The 22,592-nt window shown below is 61.6% G+C and overlaps 1 protein-coding gene across 4 annotated transcripts; it reads right to left on the bottom strand.

Annotated features, from left to right (window-relative positions):
* On the bottom strand, positions 1 to 16,597 carry Wfdc1 (WAP four-disulfide core domain 1). 4 transcript variants are annotated; one of them, XM_027933164.3, is made up of 7 exons: positions 16,356 to 16,597; positions 6,893 to 7,085; positions 4,915 to 4,998; positions 4,187 to 4,327; positions 2,735 to 2,776; positions 1,740 to 1,817; positions 1 to 379 (listed from the first exon to the last, which is right to left on the bottom strand). In XM_027933164.3, the coding sequence occupies exons 1-6, from the start codon at positions 16,473 to 16,475 to the stop codon at positions 1,759 to 1,761; spliced, it is 639 nt and encodes a 212-aa protein (XP_027788965.1). In that variant the 5' UTR covers positions 16,476 to 16,597; the 3' UTR covers positions 1 to 379; positions 1,740 to 1,758. The 4 variants fall into 4 exon arrangements, with proteins under 4 accessions (XP_027788965.1, XP_027788966.1, XP_027788967.1 ...); XM_027933165.3 differs by having other exon boundaries at positions 1,744 to 1,817; positions 16,356 to 16,565; XM_027933166.3 differs by having other exon boundaries at positions 4,915 to 4,992; positions 16,356 to 16,565.
* Between the last annotated feature and the right edge of the window lie 5,995 nt (positions 16,598 to 22,592).

Below are 22,592 nucleotides of genomic sequence, written 5' to 3'. Positions count from 1 at the left end.
TTCATTTCCACTCTATCAAGGCGGATTTATTTGGAGAGCACTTGGGAGGGGCGCGTGCCTGCCAGAGTCACACCTGGAAGAAATCTGCAGAAAGCACCTCGAGGCTGAGCCCTGGCCCCGGGAGGGGCTTCTGGCCTCACACCCGCGGAGGCGCTTTCCCAGGCAGAGATCACGAGGCGCTGCAGGGACCTGTGTCCAGGGTGGTGAGCAGGGACCCAGAGCAGGCCAGGGGCTCCCACTGAGTCACCGCTTCAGCCAGGGCCAAGCTGGGATGGGGGCCAGGAGCTCTGGGGTCATGCTCTGCAGTGGCCTCCGGAGATCAAACCACTTTCCTGCATCGAGGCTTGGTGGGAAGCCGAGGAATGTTCTTGGGCCCGGACTGCGAAGGAAGCAGAGAGGACTGTGAGCCGCGGTGGAGGCTGGAGGGGCCGCAAGCCTGCCCTGTCCCTCCCTCCCTGGCCCAGCACGAGCCAGAAAGACCCCACCTCCAGCAAGATGTGACTCTAACAACTCCCGGGGAGCCTGGGGGCACCTTCTGACTCAGGTACTAGCACACCCTCGGCATCAGTCCCGTTTCTCAGGTGCGGTCACTAGCTTAAGGTCAAGGGCGAAGGAGCGGAACTTCAGGCCAGGCCCCTGGCTCCCCAGCCCCTCCTTCCACAAACGTCCTCGACTGATCCTCGGCCCCAGACTCCCTGGTGAAACGTCAAAGGCATGGCTGGCGCCAGACACTCCAGAAAGTGTTCTTGTCACCAGCAGGCAGTGGACACCCTGATGGGTCCCCCCGGGCTCCAGACCTTCCTGGAAGACTCAGCCCTGAATATTCTGGAACCTAAAACCTGCTCCTTTCCTTTCAAGGACACCTGGAAGTTCCTGCCCCACGTGGACTGTCCATCCCGTGGGCTGCGGCTTTCCCAGGGCCGGGGCAGGGAGGGGGTCAAGGTTCGCGGTGAAGACCCTCTGGTGGCCGACCCCACAGCCCTTCGGCGGCCCCTGTGCCTGCTCTCGGCTGGCAGCACCTGGGGCAGCACCTCACCTGCCGCCGCGTCTCCACACACGGCAGCCTCCGCACGCCACTCCCTCCCGCCCAGCAGCCTCCTTGGGTTCCTCGGAGCCCAGACCCCCGCCCCGAGGGATTCCCCAGCCAGCTGTCCCCACGCAGCACCTTCTCGTCCTCAGTCTTGGCTCAGTGTCACCTTTGGCAGGGCTTCCCTGACCCCACGGAGGCAGCTCCCTGCCCTGCTGGCTCCTCTGCACCATGTCACCAGCCACCCCCCCCCCCGCCATCTATCTGATGCCCCCCCCCTACAGCCTGTCCAGTCTCCTTCCAGGACGTGAGCCCCGGGGCAGGGGCTCTGCTGGGCTTGTTGACTGGCCGCCCCAGCACTGGGCCTGGCACACAGCAGACAGCCCGGAACTGGGGCCCAGTACTGGCGCCCGTGGGTACTGCTGGGCAGGCGTGGGCAGGCAGGACAAGCGAGGGGACAGTGCAGGCATTGCCAGCCCAGGACTGGTAGGGGAGTCACCACCCTGCCTATCTTGGCTTAGGGTCCCTAGGGCCAGAAGAAGCTCCCACTAGGGAAGGCTGGAGCTCGCGGGATCCCTGGGAACCTGCGAGGATCTGAAACTCCACCAGCAGGTGGAGCCCTCCGCCCGCCCGCCCCGCAGCCAGCGTGCTGATGACCCCTGCTTGGCTCCTGATGACCCCTGCTTGGCTCCTGGCCCTCAGCCCCCCTCACCTACCGGCTGGGCGCTGCTCTACTGGAAGCTCCTCGGCTGCCCCTTTCCGGGTTCCGCCACGTTCTTCGAGTCACCCTCTGCAAAATGAAGTGTCCCATCCTGCTGGAATGCCTGCCTCGCTGCACGGGTGATGCCAAGCTAGCTCCCCGTGCCTGGTGACCTGGCCCTGAGCCCCGCCCCCGGGGGCCGCACAGCTGCCTGCAACCCTCCCCTGGCTCAGCAAGGGCCAGCCTCATCCCTCACCGCTGGCCACCCACCGTCCTGCTCATCAGGCAGTCACCCACGACTGGCACACAGCCCTTCCGCTGCCCGCTGTTTCTTGGTCTTTAGGCGCAGCTCCCTGTCCCCTCCTGAGGGAGTCTCCCTTGACCACCCCGGTCTAAGGTGTCCTGCAGGTATCCAGTATGCGCGGTCAGGAGCCTGCGTCACCATTGCCCACTAATAGGACTTGGGCCCTGTTAATGGCTGGATTTCCTCCTGATAGTAGCTGCCTGCTGACAGCAATTGTGTCACGGTGACAAGTGTGGCCCCAACCTCCAGCCCAGAATGATAAGCAATGCTTGGTAACGTGCGTCCATTCCTGATGACGAGGTTGGCTGGGTGGAAGAAGGGATGGCGGGCGGTGGCGGGCGGTGGCGGGTGGGTGGTGGCAGTGGATAACGAATGGCTGATCGCACAGATGACTAGATGGGCGGGGGAGGGATGGAGCTGGCCACCCTTTTCCAATTCCCCAAATAAGCATTCGGGGACAGTCCTGGGTTCTGGCACATCCAGCCCTGGGCTCTGACCTTCAGCACGAGGCCAGGTCGGCCAGGAGCCACTCAGCCTGCCATGGCCACCACCGGACAGCACAGCTGCGTCCGTGTTTCCAAACCTACTTCCTGTTTGTCCCCTACGGTTTAGACCTGGGCTTTTATTTTCCCCTCTTCACCAGGTCAGTGCTTGCTGACCCTTCTCATGCCCTCTGCAAGGAAGGAATGGCCTCTTCTCTCACCTGGATATTCTTTGTAAAATCTGTGTCTCAGGAATCGCCCATCTGGAAAAACAATGAGGAGATCAGACTTGTTTCCAGAGCTCATGAGGCCGAAGCCCGAGCCCCTTCTCTCCTTCTCCTTCCCCTCCAGGTGCGCTGGAGCTTTCCCGGGTCCCATGGAGAGTGACACCGCAGCAGCTGAACAGACGCACACAGGAAGATCTCCCTCTCCATTCATGAACTAAAGGGCGAGGCCCGACTGTGGCCCAGTGCCCCCTTCTCACTGTACATATTCTTGTTTTGGAAAATATGGTTATTCGTAAGAAAAATGATTCTTGGGTTTAATATGTGATGGGCTTGTTGTCATGTTTAAAGGACAAGCACAGGAACATCTTCAGCATCTGGGCTTCAGTTTCTGGGTGACGCCTGCCCACCAGCCCCCAGCCCCGCTGTGGGGAGGAGCGCACTGTGCGACCCCCTGGTGAGGGATCCGGAGACCCAAAGCCTGGGAGCCACTGTCCAAGCAGACCAGGGACTGCGGAATTTCCACGTCCCGTTCAGCCAACGCCATTGCAAAACACGCTCACACATGAGTAAGTGGCACTGTGAGTGTGTCCGAGGGGACTCCGGGGTCACCATGGGGAAGGACAGTCCTCGATCGGATCTTCCCGCCCTGCCTCCCCCCCCCACCTGAGCCTCAGCTTCCCACCAAGGAGGTGCCACACCTGTCCTCCAGGTGACTGCGAGCCTCTGGGAATGATTCCCTGAAAACACACCAGGGGCCACGGGACGCTGCCACTCTCCGCAAAGAGCGGCTACTGCGGCAGTGTCGACCCTGTGGCCCCGTCCTCGAGCCCAGCCTCTCCCCCAGCACCGCCCGGCTGAGGCCAGAACACGTGGGCACGTGGGGAGGGTGGGAGGTGGTGCTCTCTGCTCTCCTGTGAGTCACATGGACACGATAGGAGACATTTTCTCCTGTTTTGTGGGCACATAAAGATCATCAGGGACCAGCGCTGGCATTTTCAGTGCGAGGCAATGACCCCATGTGACCCCCATCCTTGTGGATCTTGGCAGCAGAGGCTTGCCCTGTCCTCGAGCTTCACAGCCAGCTACCAAGCGAGACGGGCAGCAGGGCCTGAGGGGTTAAGAGCAGGGCCCAGGACCTGCGGCTTCCACCCTGGCTGGCCTGGGGACGGCGGCAGCTGTAGTGATTACTTTACGGGTAGTTATGAGGCTTGAATGAGGACAGCACCTGGCACACAGTAGGTCCTCGGTGCATGTGAGATTCCTGTCTTAGGAAGAGGGAGGCTTGAGCTGAGGAGCCTGCAGGGCAGGAGTGTGGTGCCATTCTAGATGAGGAGACCAAGGCTCCGCCAGGAGAAGAAATGGACCCCAAGGCCACCCAGGGGGAGGGTTCTGTCGCCACTGTGGGGGGCTCTGGGGAGCAGGAGCCAGGCCCAGGGCACCACTCACCTGCTGGCCGCCGCTGCTTCACACACTGCCCACGGTTGGGGATGCCCTCGGCCACGTCCCCGGGGCTCAAGATGTGGCACTCGTAGCCTGAGGGACACTGCAGTGGCTCTGCGCCATCCTCGGTGGTGCTGCATGCCTCTGCTATGGGGGACATGCCAGTGCCTCAGAGGCAGAGCCGGGCACACACCATGCCCTGTCCAGCAAGGCGCCCCACACCTGCACCTGCGCCCCCCTCCCCGCAACTGACACCCCACCTGGAACCACAGGTGTGCACACACCCAGAGGCCGGCCCATCACAGATCCCAACATGCCTCACACCCACCCATTCACGGGCTCACCCTGAAACAGACTCACACCCAGCACACACGCACACACACATCCCGACACAACCACACACACTCATACACATGCTCACCCCACAGACCACGCACAGCAATGAACCCCTAAAGATGCAGGGTCTAGGAAGCAGCCCTAGCCTCTGCCTTGCCCTCTCCACCCAGGAAGGAGGCCCCATTGTTAGGGAGCGTCCAGGCCCTCTTTCTGTCCTGGGCTGTGGGACAGCTGAGTGACAGCTGGCACCTCTGAGCTGGGCTGGGGGATCCGGAGGGTGAGCATTTGGCTGAGGGCCTGCAGGGACAGACAGCCTGTGCTGTGGTTCCTGCTGGCACCTCAGGAGGGGGAGCCTGGCTCTGCCCCCCGCCCCGCCCCGCCCCGGGGCCCGCAGCTACCTTGTAGCACCTCCTCAGGGCCGTCCAGGAGCCAGCCATTGCCACCAAGCCACCGCGGTTTCGGCTGCACCAGCCAGTCTAAAACTGACAAAGGACAGGGTCAGGGGCCTCCCCAGGCAGCCTCTGGGGTAGGAGCCTCCCTCTCATGACCACAGAGGCCCTGGGCTGACACCTGCAGTGCCCAGGACGGGCTGCTCCCCCCTCAGCTCCAGCGTCACACCGTCACGGCTGGGCAACCTTGTTGGCGCCGTTACTCGTAGTTTTTATGACCGACCCGCGCTGAGCGGCTCTTGCTGCCGGCCGTGAATGAATGGTGAGTATCCGGGTAGCTGGCATGCACCCAGAGACCGCTCAAGGTGCTGGGGACACCCCAGGAAGAGAAGCAGACAGACTCTACCCAGTGGGGCTGACCCTCGAGTCAGGTGACAGCCAGCAAGCAGGGAGGAGGGGGTGGCTGGAGGAGGGACCGCTGTTCCCAGGGGAAAGTCCCCCGAGAGAGCGGTCTCTGGGCGAAGAGCTGAAGGTGAGGAAGAGAGGCTGAGGACATCAGGGAGGAAGTTCTGGGTGGGACCCTGCACAGGGGCCCAGGTGTCAGAGCAGGGACCCCCACGTTCCTGCCCTCTGGGCCAGGTGCACCTCTCCTCAGCAGCTATGCTGCTGTTTAATCTTGAGCAAGTGACTCAGTTTCTCTGAGTTCTGTGTCCTCAGTTGTAAATGAAACTGACCCCGTCTCCACCCATGCAGCTAAGATGAGATGAAGTGTCTGGGAGACTATTGGGGATGCCTGGCACCATTGTATCCTTTGTGCACTGCTCAAAAGCACTTGGCCTAGGAAGCAAGGCTAATCTCTATGCCTGGGCGCATTCCACAGGAAGGGACACCCCCAGTGGGGGCGGGCGGGGTGCCTTATGTGCTCTTCCACCAGAAGGGGGTGCTGTGCCACCTTTCTTATAAAGGCTGGGTGGGAGCCAACCGGTCCCTGAGCGCCTGCCCTGTCTCTGCTCAGAGGCAGACTCAGAGTAGCTGAGCATAATCATGAGTGTTATTAAATGTGCTGAGTCCCTTGTCATCGCTGTGACCTCACCCCAAAGAACACAAGGTGTGGTCACTTCCACCTTCCGCAGTCTCCCCAGCCTTGGGAGAGGTAGGCCCCCTGTTGAAGCCTCCTTCCGTAATTACTGCCCCTGGGAACCTGGTGGTTCCAGGAAAAGAGAGTCCAAAAGCCCAACCTGTCTAAAGGCCCTACCTGGAGCAGAGCTGTCCCCCTCCCGCCCGTCCCACCCACTTAGGGCACATTTTCCCCACCCCACCGGGGCTACTGCCTGCCCACCTGGCTCGGGGCCCCTGGCAGCTCTCCTCCCTGCACACCCAAGACTTCTCCCCAAAGGGGATCTGGAACTCCTTCGACTAGGTGCACCCCAAAACTGTCCCTCCCATGAGAGGGCGTCAGGTTCAACAGCATCTCCTCAGTGCCCCCGCCCTGGGCCAGTTTCCCACGGTTCAGGCTCTCCGAGAGCAGCAGGTGCATTCAGCCCTGCTCAACTGGAATCTGAAGGATTTGAACCTCCCAGGTCCCTGCCTCCCAGACACCCCACCGCACTGCTGAGCACCCACTCTCCTCCAGACACCCCGGGCACTAGATCCAGGGGCGAAGGGGCCTGGTGGGGTCCCAGGAATGTGGGACCTGGGGAAGGGGAACCTGGCGGGGTATTTTCAGGGAAAGTCTCAGTCTGGGTGTTTAGGGGACTCTGGCCCCTCCCTGTCCTCCCAGGGTGGGCCTCCTGGGCTGTGGGCTCCGCCCTCGGGAGGTGCTCAGTAAGTCCCTGGACTTGTGCCCAGGGAGCACGGGAGGACAGTGAGCGGCAGGTAAAAGAGACGCCCAGATGGTCCTGGCCTCCGCAGGTGCTCTGCGGCCCCCACGGGGGGGGGGGGGGGGGGGGGCTCCAGGCCCACCTGCCCCCTCCCGCGCCCGGCCTACCTGGCGGGGGCGGCACGGCTTCCAGGCAGGCGTAGGCGCAGCCGTTGTAGCAGCAGCGCCGGTGGCGCGGGCACTCGGAGTCCGCCTGGCAGCGCGCAGCCTGGCAGGCGCCAGGGGGCAGTGTCCGTGGGGGCGGCGGGCAGCGGTCAGCGCGGGGCTGCCGGGGGCCACCGGGCGCGCCCGCCTCCTCGGCCTGCGGGACAGGGGAGGGCGATCAGTGGCGCCAAGCCAGTGCCTTGGAGCTGTGCGCTGCGCGGTGTCCTGGGACCTCTCACAGCCTGCGCTTCCTGGCCTGGAAAACTGATCCCCGCAGACCCAGCCTCTGAGGGTCCTTCTGGGGGGGGGGGGAGTTTGTCTGTAACTGCCCCAAACTGAGGTGACTGAAGGCCACCAACAGCTGCAGAAGTGAATCTTGGTGGCTTGCTGGAGTCTTTCACTTTAGGAACCTACCACCTGAGAGATGGATCTCCTGAGTGTGCACCGTGTATCCATGCATGTGTGCACACACATACACACACGTCTCTGTGTGTATATAGATAGATGGATTGATTGATTTCTTGTAATCAATGTTTATGTAGAGCTTTGAGAATTTACAACTCACACATGGAGTGAATGGATTCACAGCACAGCTTGGCTAAATCTCACACACAGCACATGGAAGGGGAAAGCCAGGTCACAAGGGACAGTGTGATTCCACTGCAGTTTACAGTGCAGTTTGCGGACAGGCAAAGCTGGTGCCCGGTGGGGAGTCTCTGGTGCCTGCCTGTGGGGGGCTGGCTGGTTCACCTGGGGACCTACAGCCCGCTCTGCTCTCTTGACTTCACGTGGATTACACAGGGTGTTTAATTTGTGGGAACTGGACCCTTAAGGTTTCTGTACTTTTCAATATTGCTTCAGTAAAAGGTTAAAAAATAAAATGTAGTCAACACTTTATTAGTGGGAGTGCGCACGGAACAAGCCCTCCAGAGGCAGGGCCGGGTCTTCTCCTACAGCCCCCCAGTGGAAACAACCCAAATGTCCACCAGCTGATCAATGTGGTCTCTCCACACAGTGGAACCTCATTTGGCCACAAATATAAATGAAGGCCTGACACACAGGACCACCTGGATGGACCCTAGAGACGATGCCCAGCAGGCAGACACAGAGGGCCATATACTGTGGGGTCCCCCTGCATTCACACAGAGCAGGCAAATCCGTAGATTCAGAAAACAGAAGGATGGCCTCCGGGGGCAGGACTGGCAGTGAATCATGGGTGCAGGTTTCACGTTAGGGAACCACCTATGGGTGCAGGTTTCTTTTGGGGACAATGACAATGATCTAATACTGATTTTAGCATTGGTTGCACAGCGGTGAATGGGCCAAAGGCACAAACTGCACATTTAAGTGGGTGGATTGTGGAACATATGACCTAATAAAGTCACATTTATTAACATCTAATAAAGATGTTACTAAGGAGAGCACGCTGGATCCCCAGATGAGACCCTCCCTCCTCCAGACCCCCAGGGCTCCCCTTGGGGCCCTATCACAGTGGCTGTCAACGAAGGGGAGCCTCTCCTCCTGTATGCCACCTGACCCACCTCCAGGGGACCTGGTGTGGGCAATGCATGCTGAACTGAGGGGCATGGGACTTCCCGGTCGCACCAGGAGGAGCACAGGACAACAAGGCTGAGCATCAGGAGGAAGGAGGTCTCTGAGCCCAGCCAGGACACACCGTCCAAGCCCCCGCCACATCTAGACCTGAGCACACAGCACGCACACAGCTGCAAGCTTCCTTGGCAGAGTGCCCCCAGCCCTCGGGGCCTTGCCCGCGGCTCTGGGGCCTCTCCTCCAGCTCTACAGGGAACCGCATCCAGGACTCAACGCCACTCTCCTTTGCCCCAAAGCTCCCAGCCAGGATCAGGGCCCACACCCTCCCCAAGGCCCCGCTCCCCACCCTCTGTGAAGCTGTGTGAGCACACCTGCTTCCTGTTCAGAAGGTGAGCAACCCCGCGGGGAGGTGCTGAGTCTTCTGTGACTGCCTCTTCAGGTGGTGAGCAAGCCCCCAAAGACACCGCTTGTCCCTGGGGTCTGTAAATGCAACCTCATACGATAAAGCAGGCTCTGTGTGTTTGATCCGGGATCTCATGGGATCCTGGATTATCCAATTATAAGTGTCCTATAGAGAGGGGCAGAGGAAGAGCGCACACATGTGCACACACACACACACACACACTCACACGGAAGGCCACGCGAAGATGGAGGAGGAGACTGGGGTGGTGAGACTGAGCCAGGAGCAGTGGTGGCCAGCAGCACCCGAAAGCTAGAGGAGGCAAGGAGGAACCTTCCCCTGGAGCCTCCAGAGGGGGCATGACCAGGCCGAACGCGATCTCCACACAGTGAGACTGATACTGAGTTCCTGGCCTCCCACACTCAGAGGATACGATGCTGCTGGTTTAGGCCGCTCTAGTTTTGGTCATTTGTCCTGGCAACACAGGAAACTGGGCGCAGTGCTTGGCATGTTCTATCAATGTTTGTGAATGAATGCCACTGAGGCCCAAGTCCCCATGGCCTCCACAGCAGCCTCCACCTTGGCCTCCCTGACTCCACGTCTGCCCCCTTTGCATTCTCCAAACTGCAGCTCAAAGGGGCTTTATTTCTTTTCTTTTTTTTTTTTTAGTTGTAGATGGACACAATATCAAACTCAGGGCCTCATACATGTGAGGCAAGCGCCCTGCCACCTAGTCACCATCCCAGCCCTCAAAGGGGCTTTCTGGAAGGCACCTCGGGACCAATGCTCTTGTGCTCTGAGGCTTGTGGTTTCCCAGCACCCTTAGGACCAAATCTCAGCTCCTCGCTGGACCTTCAAGTTCAGTGCCAGTGCTGACCTCCTCATACCACCCCCGCCCTCTCCCTTCCTCACCCTCCAGCCCAAGCCCACTCAAGGCCTTCGGGAGCAGCCCCATTGCCCTCTGGATGGCTCCTTCCTGTCCTGCTCAATCAGGACCTCCAGACTGAAGCCTCCGACCCTGTCCCTGGTCAGCACCGTCCTGCTGTCCTCTTCCTTCAACTGACCTGTCTCCTGCAGCACAGCAGAGGGGCCACCTGCCTGGACTCTGCAGCTGGTGGGCTGGGTTCAAACCCAGCTCTGCCACTCCCTTGCTGCCTAACTTTGTGCAAGTCCCGTTTCCTGCAGGGGGTGGTCACCAGCACTCCCCACTGGAGCTTTTGAGGACTGACCACCCGCACAGCAACAGAAACGTTTCTGCCCCAGGACACGTGCCCGGACTCAGCCTGGAAGATTCTGCTGCTTCTCTGTTCTGCTGGCCAAGTCACTCCTCAGCCCCAGCTGAAATACCCTCCTGAAGGCGTCCCTGCCCGGACTCGCTGAGATCGTGGGTGTTTCTGGTCCAGGCCTCCAGTAGAAGCCAAAAGGTCACCAAACGCCCTTTTGCGCCTGCATAGCGGAGCCAGCACACTCGGTGCGCTGCTGCCGACGGCCTGCAGGGGGCGCGCGCCACCGGGGACCAGGCACATCCCAGTAGGTGGCGGCAGAGGCCAGCGCTTCCTGCCTCGCAGCGAGCCTCCCAGGCCCATGCAAGTGGGCGGGGACAGCCGGGGAGGGCGCCTGCGTCCTGCTTCACCCCAGGAACCCATTTGTGCAAAGCAGCAGCGAGCGCTTGGTGGGAAGAAAGAAAGGGGAGGGGACGGGGGCTTGCGGGGTGTCTGTGACCCGGGCAGCCTCTCCGCATCCGCCCTCTCCGCACCCCTTCCCGCGACCCGCGCATTCCTGCGCCATCGCCAAGCACCGCGGCACGCAGGGGCACAATCCCACGACACTAGCTCTCCGTGCCATTTGCTGCAGAATTAACTAAATTGGACCCGTGTTGGGGCCTCTCCAGTTTTAATCCTGATCCAAGGCGACGGCTGCCCCAGCCCCCTCGGAGGGCAGCGCGGGGCCTCATTTACAGAATTAGCGGAGCCCGGGGTGAGGAGGCTCCTCGCCTCCCCTGCCTCCCCGCCTCCCCTGCCTCCCATCCCGTGACTCCCTCCGGGTGGCCCCGGAGGAGGGGGCTGTGCAGAGATCAAGTTTAGATGTCCCCTGTTCTCCGAGGGAAATTCAAATGCCGGTTCTCAGAATTTGGACAGAACAAAAGAGATAAGCCCTCAGCTGGCTCTCCCTGTTATTTACCAGCCCGCTGAGCCAGCAGATGGCCCGGGTGATAAAGAAGCGATTTCACCCAGGGCCAGATTAAGGGCTTAATGTTGGAGAGAGCTCCAGGGGCGCCCAGGAGGGCTCTGAACAGTGGCTGAGCCCTGGGGCCTGAGAATGACCCTTCCTAAAAGAGCTCACCCCACGCCCCTCCCCAGCGTCTGAAGGAGTCAACAGCCCAGTCCTCCTGGCCCAGCAGGCGGGGTCAGTAGGGTGGGGGCCGCCAACCCTCCCTTCTCTGGGGTCTCCCACCACTGCCCTCTCACCCTGTCCAGCAGCCTACCCCTTTGAGGTCCCCAGAGCACATGAGCCCAGTCCCACCTCTGGACCTTTGCACTGGCTGTCCCCATACTCCACTGCTCACTGTCCGGGTCACCGGCCCCGCCAGGTATCACCCACAGGCCTCTGCTCACACGGCCGTCCCTCTGCGCTCCACTTTGGCCCCACACAGTTTCCAGCCCCTGGCCACCCTCGGCCTGTGTACTGCACCTTCATCTACTGTCTTCCTTCTGCTGTGACGTGCCCTGCTGGGGACAGGGACTTGGACATATTTTCACCTGTGTCCCAGGCTCCTAGAAAAGTGCCCAACACCCATATGTGTGGCCCAGTGCATGCTGGCACCAGACAGTGACCATGGGCATGGCTCTTGGCAGCTTGCCAGACCCCTTCCAGGAGAGTGACAGGTACAAACTGACTCGAAGGCACAGTCACCATGCGGAGCTGTCAGGCTCAGAACCCAGGCCCTGGCCAGGAGGCCCACGAGGCAGCCTTTGGAGACAGTGGACTCCACTCCCCATGCCTAGTGCAGCCCTCGGAGGCTGCAGGTGTCTACCCACTTTTGATGGGGAAACTGAGGCAGGAGTGACCCTGCCCCTGAGCTGAGGCTGCTGGAGTGGGGGAGCAGGCTTCTGACTGTCAGAGCCTTCTGGTCCCCAGAGCCTGGGCCTGGGAGGTGCGTCCCTCCATGTGGGTATCTGTCCCGCGCCAGGCCTCTGCCCTCTGCTGCAGTAGCCCCAACTCAGGGCACGGTCAGAATGTGTATGCCCCCCTCCCCATACACGTTCTGGAAAATGCTCACCTCTCCCAGCCAGCCCCCCTCCCCCACTTACACGGCCACTCAGCTGAAAAGGACATTACGCACATTAAGTCCCCCTGAGAAAAGAGGCAGGTCCTCCGACGGCCAGCTCCCTCCACAAAGGCCACAGAGCGGCCTCGGGTTTCCGACTGTACCCCCACTTCTGCTAAGGGACTGTCGGGTGAGTCAAGGTCCAGGTGCCCAGCCACCCAGGGCTTCGGGCTCTACATTCTGACTTGGAGGAAACCCCATCCCCTGAAGGCTTCCCACCAATGGTATCTCCCCACTCCTGGGGAGATGCTGTTGGTGGCCTCTAGATTTACAAAGCTGCCTCCCACGTCCTTAGGAAGCAGGTGAAGGAAGTTCCAGGGCTGGGCTCCACCAGCTCAGCAGGGAGCCCAAGTCAGCGGGGCCATTCTAAGTGGTAAAGTCTAAACTCAACTAAGCTGGCCTCCAGCCAAAGGAAGCCAGCTAGGGACGGCACACCCCTGCGTCAGGACATCACAGACCTGGGAGGAGAGGACACTGACCCACCCAAGAGCACACTCACCATGTGTCATGGTGTGAAAACACAGAGGTGGGAGACAGTGTGAACCAGCCAGGGCCACCAGACTCCACTGATGCGAGACACCGGGACACAAATCCAGGGCTGCAGGGGGTGGAGCGACCCTTTATGGGACGGGGTCTCCCAGGGTGATAGGCATGCTATGGAAGTAGAGAGGTAGGGGCTGCAGGAGGCACAGACGTACCAAGTGCCACTGCAAAGTCCCACTCAAAGGGTTCCTTCACCTCCTGCAGATTCACCTCTGCAAAGAGAGTCTCAATGCAACGCCAGTAAGAAATGTGCGCGACTGCTTCGTGGAAAGCTCTGGACCCCGCATTGCGTCTGGTAGGAAGAACTGAGGTCATCTGCACTTATTTATAACTTTCTGTGCCGTCTGATTTTTTTTTTTTTTTTACAGTAAACATCACTATTGTAATAATCAGAAGAAAACGTGCTGAGCCATTTCTATGCAGGGAAAAGGCACCAGCCTGCAGGCCACCCATTCACCAGGACCCTTAGCACCCACACCCTTCCTTCCCTGAACAACTTTACCCTCCTTTGGAATGTTCCAGGCCAATAAAAATGTACCCCAGACTGGCTTGCTTGGTGGAGGAAGAAAGCCAATTTCCCTCTAAGCAGTATTTGTTCTTCCTCTGGAATTTGGACGTCAAAGATTTAAAAATAAGTTTCTCCCTGGAACAGAGGGCCCGAGTTCAGCGCGTGCGTGAATGCACTTCCCGGCACCTGGGGCCTCGGCGCTGGCTCTGGGAGCAGGACGGGGTGCAGTGCCAATGGGACTCTCTCGAGAGTCATCAAAAGACCAGCATCTCGCAGGACTGCAGACTCTAGCACGCACCCACCAGCGCCCCCCAGGGCTGCCGAGCCCCCCGTGCCCGCACAGGGCCCTGGGACACCTAGGTGGCATGCCCACACCCCTCCCGCGGCCCTGGGCACTTCACGGGGTCCCCATACAATGCTCAGAACACACGAGGAGGACGCGGCTTGGGGCTGGGCGCAGAGCTGCTGGTCCTCACCAGGCCCTGCGGGCTGTGCCCCCGGCTGCAGCTGAGGAAGCTGAGGCCCAGAGGGGACAGGGGAGTCACTGCAGCTGGAGGACAGTGGGCCGGGAGCCTCCTGGGGGACCCCAGGGGGATGTGAGGCCAGCGTGCTGCCCTCTGGCCATTCTGTGCCTGGACGGCGAGATGCAAACGGAACTCAGGCGATCAACAGCCCCCCGACCAAGAGATGGGTCCCCAAACAAAGGTCATTTTGCCAAAGGACAGGGCTCAGAGACAGGAGTCTGGGTGGTGACGGTGCCTTGTGCAGATCGGGTCCCACTCCAGCTCTCTGGGGCGGATGGCCAAGGTGTGCCACCCCCAGCCTGGCTGACTTCGGGCCACCCCAGGAGCAGTGAGAAGACATGGCCTCCTATCCCCGGCTCACAGGCCTGCGGGGCTCCACCAGGGAGCAGGAGGCAGAGGACGGGAGGAGGCCCGGGGGTGAGGAGCCCCTGGGGGTGAGGAGACTCTGGGGGTGAGGTCCCCCTGGGGGGTGAGGAGCCCCTGGTGGCTCCTCTCTGGCAGGTTTGTGACGGTGGCCATATTAGGTAGAATACGCTCCCAGGGTGGGTAGGGAGGCTCCAGCACGGTACTGGACGACTGACCTCTCCCTGCCCAGCCCAGCCCACTGCCCTCCAGGGCCCAGGGCCAGGGCTGTGGGTGGGGCGGAGCCACACAGGAAGGCCTTGCCTTTGGGCCTTTGGGGCTGCCTCCCGTCACCTCCTAGTTCCCTGTGGGACACTTGAATAGGAATTAGTCAGAGCTGATAGGGCCCTAGAGGTCATCCAGTCCTCCACCTTCACTACTGTGAGCCCCAGAGAGGGGCAGTGAGTAGCCTGCGGTGGCACAGCTCACTTGAGGTGACTTGTGGCGACTTCTGGGCCTGCTGAGCTGCCCGGCCTCCTGTCCTCTGAGGTAGCCGCCTGTCCTTCCCCGGGGCTCTCTCTGAGGCATATGTGCTTATACAAAGCTCTCCAGTGTCCACGCTCTGGGCAGGGACCAATGTGTGCACATCCAGGGACAGACTTGGGGCGGGCGCCTGACCAGTGGTGGCACAGTACACCTGTGAGGGTAAAACCAACCCGCCACGCCAGCGGGGGACTCAGGGGGTGGAGCCTGCGCAGGGCCTCCCTGCCTGGCCAGGACTGGCCCCAGGTCCCTTCCCAACCTCCAGGAATGTCCTTCTGCCTCCTGATTCTCAGTCTCTGCGAGCTCTGGCCAGGGCCGCTGGCTGCCTCCTCCAGGAAGGCCTTGGTGACCTCACCACCTCGAGTGAGCGCACCCTCCTCCAAACACCTCCATCATCTCCCTCCCTCCCACGGCTCCTGCCCTCGCCAGCCAGGGCCACCGCCCCGAGAGTGCAAGTCCTGGAGTCCAGACTAGGCTTCATACGATCCCTTGCAGGCACAGACCCTGCCCCTCTGGGGAACTTCTACTCAGCCCTCAAAGCCCCAGGCCAAACGTCCCCACCCCTGGCACCCTCCCTGACTCTCCTGGACATGCCCACGGGTGTTCTCCTGTCCACGTGCATCTGCTCACAAGTTGGCCCCCGAGTGACCCAGTGCTGACCCAGTGGTGGCGGCTGGCGGGACACGAGGTGGGTACATTGAATGGAGCAGGAGCTGGCCTGAGGACCTGCGCTGTGCCCCGAGGGGGGCACCTGCCACCCTGGTCAGGAGCCTCCACGCGCTCGTTGGCTGGCATCCTGCTGAGGGCATGAGAGTACCAGGGCTCGGCTCTTGACCCTCTTCCTCCAGATGTCCTGCTGAGGATCTGAGCCCCTGGGTCACCTCTGTCACCCCTGCCCCCAGGCTCCCTGCTGGTCCCTTCCTGCCCTGTGGCTCTCCTGAGCCCTTGGAAGCTGGACACACAGTAGGTTTTTGTTTTCTCTCTCTTTTATTCTCTACTGTCCCCCTTGTCCTGTGAATTCCCCAGCGGAGACTCAATGTCCATGTCCCCGCAGCCCAGGCCAGCACCTGGTAAAACCGTGCTGTTGACACCTATGAGCTGAGAGGAGTGCATCGCTTTCTTTTGCAGATCAGATTGTTGGAGCTCAGAGAGTTCAAGCAGCTTGCCTAAAGTCACACAGCTGGGGAGAAGCAGAGGCCGCCCTTGAATCCAGCCACCTGGCTTCTCCCGCTGGCTATCCCCAGCCCTTCCTCGGAGCTGCCATCATCTGCCCCTCAGGGTTGTGGTCACTTCCATGTCACCTACAGGACCCCACTACCCCTTCCTCAGGGCGGTTTCTGCTCAGTGTCCACTGAGTGGACAGAGGGCCACCTGGATTCACAGCGGTGCCCCACAGAGGGTCAGTGGTGGTGGAGGCAGCCCAGGTTAAGTCCTCCACCTCTGACCAGGTGCTGCGCTGCAGGAGAAGGCAGCTCTGGAGGCCAGCCAGAGCCAGGCTGGGCTCTGCTGCCCATCTGCAGGGTCCCTGTCGCCTTCCTCCCCAGCCGGGGGCCTCTGAGGGTTCCAGTCCCTCCTCCCCACTGGGACCGACACACTGCTGCGGCCTTTGGGGAGCCCCGGGGGAGACGGCAGGCCTGGATCGCCTGGCCCGGCTGCCCCACGGGGCTGCCCGCCCTCCCGGCACTTACGTGGGGCTTCTCGGCCAGCCTCCCGGGCAGCGCCCGCTTCCAGAGCTTCCCCGCGGAGCCCCCTGCGAGCAGCAGCAGGAAGCACAGAGCCCAGGCGACCGTCCCTCGGCAGCTGCCCATCCCGCTGGTCACAGGCGTTTCCTCTGGGGCCAGCGACCTTGCACAGGCCGGGAGGAGGCTCCCTGCTGGGTGGGGCCAGCAGTGGGAGCTCCTCTCAGCCGCACGCAGCAGCGGGTTCCCTCGGATCCTGCGACTGCGCCCGGCACATGCCCCCTCCTCAAGGGTGGCCGGCCTGCCAGGTTATTTTTAGCTTGCCCTATAACCTCTGACCCCAGAATCCAACCAACAGGGGCAGCTGCAGCCCGGGCAGCGCAGGAGGAGGGGGCACCGGGCTTGCCGGAGATGTGGCGGGAGTGGCCCTGCCGCGCTCTCCCCAAAAGGACTTCCTGGCAGCTGCCTGGCGGCCGCGGCGAACTCAGCCCGCCCTCCAGGTCCTGAGCTGGGCCGGGGAACTGTCCACCCTGCTGCGGTGGGGCTGGCCAGCTCTGCCTGGCCTGCTCACAGCTGCCCGGCTCCCTCTCTGTGGGGGAGGAGGGAAGGAGGCTCCTGCCACTCCCCTGGCCTCTCCCAGCTCCGCGAGGTTCCCAGGAGCTGCACACGCCAAGCGCAGGCACACGTGTCCCAAGGGCCCCGCAGACGTCACACGCGCCCACCCAGGACCCGCAGGCGGCGTGCTCCCTGCACCCTGGAGGCGCTGGCTTTGGCCCCCATCTGACAGGGGCGGAGCGGCAGGAGAGGAACTACCTATGGCCCCACGCCCCACGCCCACAGGGGCCGAGACCCTGCCCGGGACACAGGTCCCCGCAGAGCCTGGTCAAGGTGCCCCCCACCCCATCAGGGCCACGCAAGGCCCTGGAGCCAGCCCCAGAGGAGCGTCCCTTCAGCTCCGTGCCCCAGACACTCGCGGCCTCCCGCTGCTCTTGGCCCTGTCACCTTAGCCTGGGTTCCCTTTCATTTGTCCAGAGACGACCTCGTCCCCTGCACCCACTCCGGCTCTCTGCTCCGGGTTGAGGGGTCTCCGCCCCCTGCTGCTCCCGAGGCTGCCCCTTGGGAAGTCAGAGGGTCAGCAGAGGCAGGGGGCTGTCCGCCCCTGGGCCTCAGTCTCCCATCTGTGAGTCGGGCGTGGAGCTGGACCTGCCCCTCGGGGGCTGTGGGGGCTCTGCTCATCCTCTCCCCCACCCCCTTCCCTGTCCCTGTCCACATACACGCTTGCTGTCACATTCTTGGCCCACTTCCTGTCTCTGCCTGTGGGTGGCCTCCTTCCTGCCCAGAGCCAACTCCCTCCCTTTGGGCGGAGGACGCCACATGGCGCCTCTTGTTCATGACCTGGGAGTGGCAGTGTGCCCCTTGGGGTCGAGTGAGCCGTGGGTACTCGCTGGAGGACGGCCTGGGGGTGGACAGGAGCCTCCTTCCCTGAGCAGCCTCTCTAGGGCAGGCCAGGAGCTGGGCTCTGCACCAGCAGCGCCTGCCTCTCTTATCCTGCCCGCTCTGCTCTGGCTTCTCCTGTGGCAGCGCCCGCAGGGCCTTTGCACAGGCGGTACCCCCAGTGCTCCCCAGCGTCTGCCCAGCTTGTCCTCCAGCTCTCCCAGCCTGGGCGCCAGCGTGGCTTCCTCAGCCAGGCTCCCCCAGCTGACTCCCTCCGCACGTCCCACAGCTCCGTCACCCGGAGAGACCTGGGGACATGCATGTTAGGATTATCATTGATCTCCTCGTCCTTACGGCAGACAGAAGAGCGGACCCTCATAGGACGCCAGCGTCCTGATGCCCCACTCCTGGCACTGCACGACCTACATGGCCAAGGGGACGTCACAGAGGAATCAAGTCAAAGACCAGGAAGGGGGAGGGCATGGGGGTCCACAGGTGGGGCTGATGCACAGGAGGGAGCAGGAGGTCAGGGTCAGAGGGCCTTGATGGTGCGACCAGAGGAGAGGGAGGCTGGGCCAGCACAAGTCCCCGAAGACGTGACACTGTGGCTTGAGGGCCGAGCAAGGGGCCAAAAGCCAAGGAACATGGAGGCCTCCAACGCTGCCAAGGCCCGGGGCCTCTGGAGGGGGCGTGGCCCTGCCCACTCTCAGAGTGTCCCCGTGAGACCCCTGCTGGACAGCAGGCTGCTGGGCTTCCAGGGACCTCCGTGTGCTTCAAGGCACTTGGGGGGGTGGGGGGCATTTGCACAGAGCAGCAGGAGACACCTGACCCAGCAGAACTCAGGCTGCAGGTCCTGGCCGCGCCCGACCCCTGCCTGGCCTGGTGTGGCCCCTTGGCACTGTGCGCTGCTGGCCTGCTGCGGAGGACTTAATCATCACGACCTGCAAGGACTATCCACGTTCCCAGGACAAAGATGTGGACGGTCATAGGTTAGTTCCACTCTCCAAGTCCCAGGAGTCGCTGACCACAAAAGAACTTTCATCCATGACACCAAAGGGCCAGGCACACAGCAGGAGCTCAATAAAAGCTCCCAGCTTGAGATATCCGTTCCTCACCAGGTGTTTGGACCTGAGGCACAGGAGGTGCTGGCCTGACTTTGACCTCTAAAGCCATCTAGACTGAAGGGCAGCTGCTGGGGACACGGCAGTGCTGCAGGTCAGTGGGAGGAAAGGCCCAGGAGGAGAAGCAGAGCGGGCAGACCCTCCAGGAGGTCAGCTGCGGTCCTCTGATCAGGGCTGAGGCCGAGTCTCCACCCGACAGCCCGGCGGGGGCCCTGCCAGCGGGGCCTGGGCTGCCAGCCAGGGCCTGGGTCCCATCACGATTCCGGGGCCAGCACCCTGGGGGCTCCTGCCAAGCCTCAGAACTCCGCGTCTCAGGCAGCAGAGGCCCTCCCCATCTCTCCAGCTGGGCAACCTGAACTTGACCCCAGCCTGGTGGCCTGTCCCCTAGGTGCTCGCCAGCTTTGTCCTGCAAATCCCTGTGGCTCTGGGCACCGTTCCCCGGGGAGCCTAGGGGTCGGCAGGCCTTCCCTGTCCTGTGCTGAGAGGGCCCTCGGGGAGGCCTGTCTGGGGGTCTGTCTCCGGGGCTTCTGCTCGCAGGGGAAGGAGGGAAATGGTCCTTCCAACATCAGAGCACAAGTGCTTGGGCTCACTCTAAGGAGGCAAAACACAGGTCTAGGACAAGCCCTGCCCCTCTGCCCAAGAAAAAACTACCCCTCCCCACATTAAACTCCTTCCCCAGGGAGGAGAACATTTTTACATGATGATCATCATGAATTGCACTTTATACTCAAGTGTGAATGACTCCTGATTGAGAGAAAACTGCTGGCAGAGGAGGAGCAGACCATATCCATTCCTTCCTTCAAACATTTGAGCGTCTGCTATGCATCGGGCCTGGGGGCACCAGGGAGAGTGAGACTAGCCCAATCCCTGCCTTCGGGGCTTACTGCCAACCGCAGGAGCCAGACGCTGACCGATACCTTAATGAGCACTTATCTGAACCTCCAGGTCCCTAATGTATGCAGCTCCACTGGGTAGTGCTCTCCTCATCCAGTTGTACAGGTGAGGAAACCGTCTCCGATTAGCCCAAGAGGCTTAAGGACTTCCACTGGTGAGTCCTTCAGGGAGATGGCCCCACTGGCCCTGTCTCCAGCGAGGCTGAGAACTTCCTCGTGCTGGCGACCATGATGCCACCAGATCAGAGGGTCAGATGCAACACGGGTTGTCCAGCCGGAGCCGAGACACCAGCAGAGGCTTCTCCGGGGCGGGACCAGGGGCTGAGAGCCAGGTGACCAGCTGTGGGGGCCTCCTAGCCAGGGGAACGAGGCTGGGCATGCCAGGGGGGGGCCTTCCCTGGGCGGCTGGGTACCGCAGACGGCCGTTACTACAGCCAGGGAGCTCTGCCTTCGCGGGCCTCTTCCTCTACTAAACAAAGAATCACGACGATGTGGTCCAGGTGAGATAGACACAAGAACCAACCTGGACGGTGTTCTTTCTCCGCTTTGGATTTTAAGAGAGATTAAAACACCCTCCTGGGTGTTCAAAGTCTCCTGGACCCTGTGCCTGTGGCCCCCTGGAGGAGGGGTCTGTGTTCATCACTGAGCTGCGTGGTCAGCGGCCAGCCTTGGCTCTGTCTCAGTGACGCAGTGAGATGGTGAACGTGACTCCAGAGCCGCTCAGCGCCCGGGAGGCGCCCGCCCCACGGCAGGTTCCCTCCGGGCGAGTTCGCTGCTCAGAGCAAGAAGGAGGTCTGAGGGCCTCAGCTGCATGGGGGCCTTCAGAACCCCCCTTGCTCCAGCCTGGGAATGAAAGCAGGCGCTGGGCTGGGCTGCCCGCCTCTCGAACCGCAGGCCTTGGCCGCAGTCCACCCTGCTGCCCTGTTGCTGACCTCACTGGGCAGCCTCAGGTCCTCACCCGGCTCGGCTCGCTGTCCTCCCAGCCAGGGGACGCCCAGCTCCTCTGAGCCTGCAGCCTGCTCTCCTCCCTCCTGCCCACAGCGCCCACCGGAGCCAGACCACTGGGAACAGACCCCTGGGCTCTGGCCAACGTGGCCTCCCGTGCTTCACTTAGCCATCGGACGGCTGCAGGGAGAGGGGCCGCTTGCAAGGAGGGGGCCACAAGGCCAAGTGTACTGAGACCCAGGGTGAGGCTGGTCCAGCCCTGCCTCTGCCCCGGGCTGAGCACCCCCGCTCCTGCAGGCCCCTGGTGCCCCAGCTGCAGTGGCCCTTCCTGGGACTCTCGGACCCTAAAGGTGGTGGGACGTTTAATAGGTGGGACCCAGGGAGAGGTGCCCAGGTCTTGGGGGCATGTCCTTCTGTGGGGCCTGAGTGAGCTCCCACCCCGAGCCCCCCGGTCCTGGGTGTCACTCCTCCCACATGCTCTCCTGCGCCGTCCTCACATGGTAAGGAATTCGAGTCACCCCCCCCCCCCAGCACCCAACTCCCCTGACCCACAGGACTGGACCCGCATCTGCGTGGCCCTGCCCTGATCTTGCTGGACCGTGTCCTAGGAGTGGGGACCCTCAAGGGAGCGATGCCTGTCCGCGTAGCCCACTGCCCTGCAGCGCTTCTCTCTTCACCATTGACACTGGGGCCTGATCGTCCTTCAGGTGGGGACTGTCCTGGGCATCACAGGATGTTCCACAGCCACCTACTGTCTGCCACCAAGATCCCGAGCATCTTCCCTGCCCAACCCCCATCATGACAACCAGGAGTCTGCAGACATTGCCAACGTCCCCCACTCAAGCCGTCCCCCTCCCTGAGAATCCTGCCTTCAGTCTGCACAGCCGCCTGCGGGGAATGAGGTGGAGTCAGAGCGCCACAGAGAGCTGCCGTCAAACATCCACGTGTTTATGCACCTTTCTGCAGCCACCTGCATGCATGTGGGCACAAGTGCATGCGTGTGCACACACACACACACACACACACACACAGTCTAAAGAAAACAACCAAACATCAGACTGGAAGGTGCACTGAGGGCACGAGCCCTGAGATTCGGGGCTCTGCATGTGGCGGGGCTCACCTCTGCCTTACTGGTGCCTAATGAGGTCCTCTGCCTGCCCAGGCCTCATCCATAGCCGGGGACAAGCAGATCCCGGTTCCCACGCCAGGCCCAGCTCACCAGGGGCACAGGGCATCTTCCCGCCCCCTGAGAGCATCGAACACAACTTGTCATCTGTGACAATGCCGTCCCACCCCTGGGGTTCCCTGTGTGTGATGGCAAAGGAGGCCGGTCACTCGAGGAGAGCTAGAACACAGCAGGGACACGGCACCCATGGGGGAGCCGGGCAGAGAACAGACGGAAGTTTCTTAAACTCTTCTGGCAATTTTTCTTTAAAAATAAGGTGGTGTGAAAATAAGAAGGGCAGAATAAGCAAGGAACTCGTAACTTTTAAAAAGCAGACTAATTTAAAAATGGGCAAAAGATATGAAAAGGCATTTGTCCAAAGAAGATTTGCATATGGCCAGGAAGCTCAGGAAACACACTCAGCCTTGTTATTCGTAGGAGAAACAAGGATCTTAGCCACCGGGAGCCTGCCTCACGCCCACAGCACAGCGGGAATAAAAAGCAGGAATTCATCAGCTCTGGGAAGGAGACGGAAATCGACCCCTGTGCTGGGCGCTGTGGAACCAGCTCTCTGGGTCCTGCGAAGCCGACACAGAGCTTGGTCACCTGGGGAAGTTCCTCTTTCAGGGCTGCAGAAGTGTCACACCCCAGTCCCTGGGCCACGAGGCCTCTGGACCCTTCTTGAGCA

Source organism: Marmota flaviventris, chromosome 18, assembly GCF_047511675.1.
Source record: "Marmota flaviventris isolate mMarFla1 chromosome 18, mMarFla1.hap1, whole genome shotgun sequence".
Classification (NCBI taxonomy): Eukaryota; Metazoa; Chordata; class Mammalia; order Rodentia; family Sciuridae; genus Marmota; species Marmota flaviventris.
Note: the sequence above shows the minus strand (reverse complement) of the source record. Positions and strands in the feature narration are given on the sequence as shown.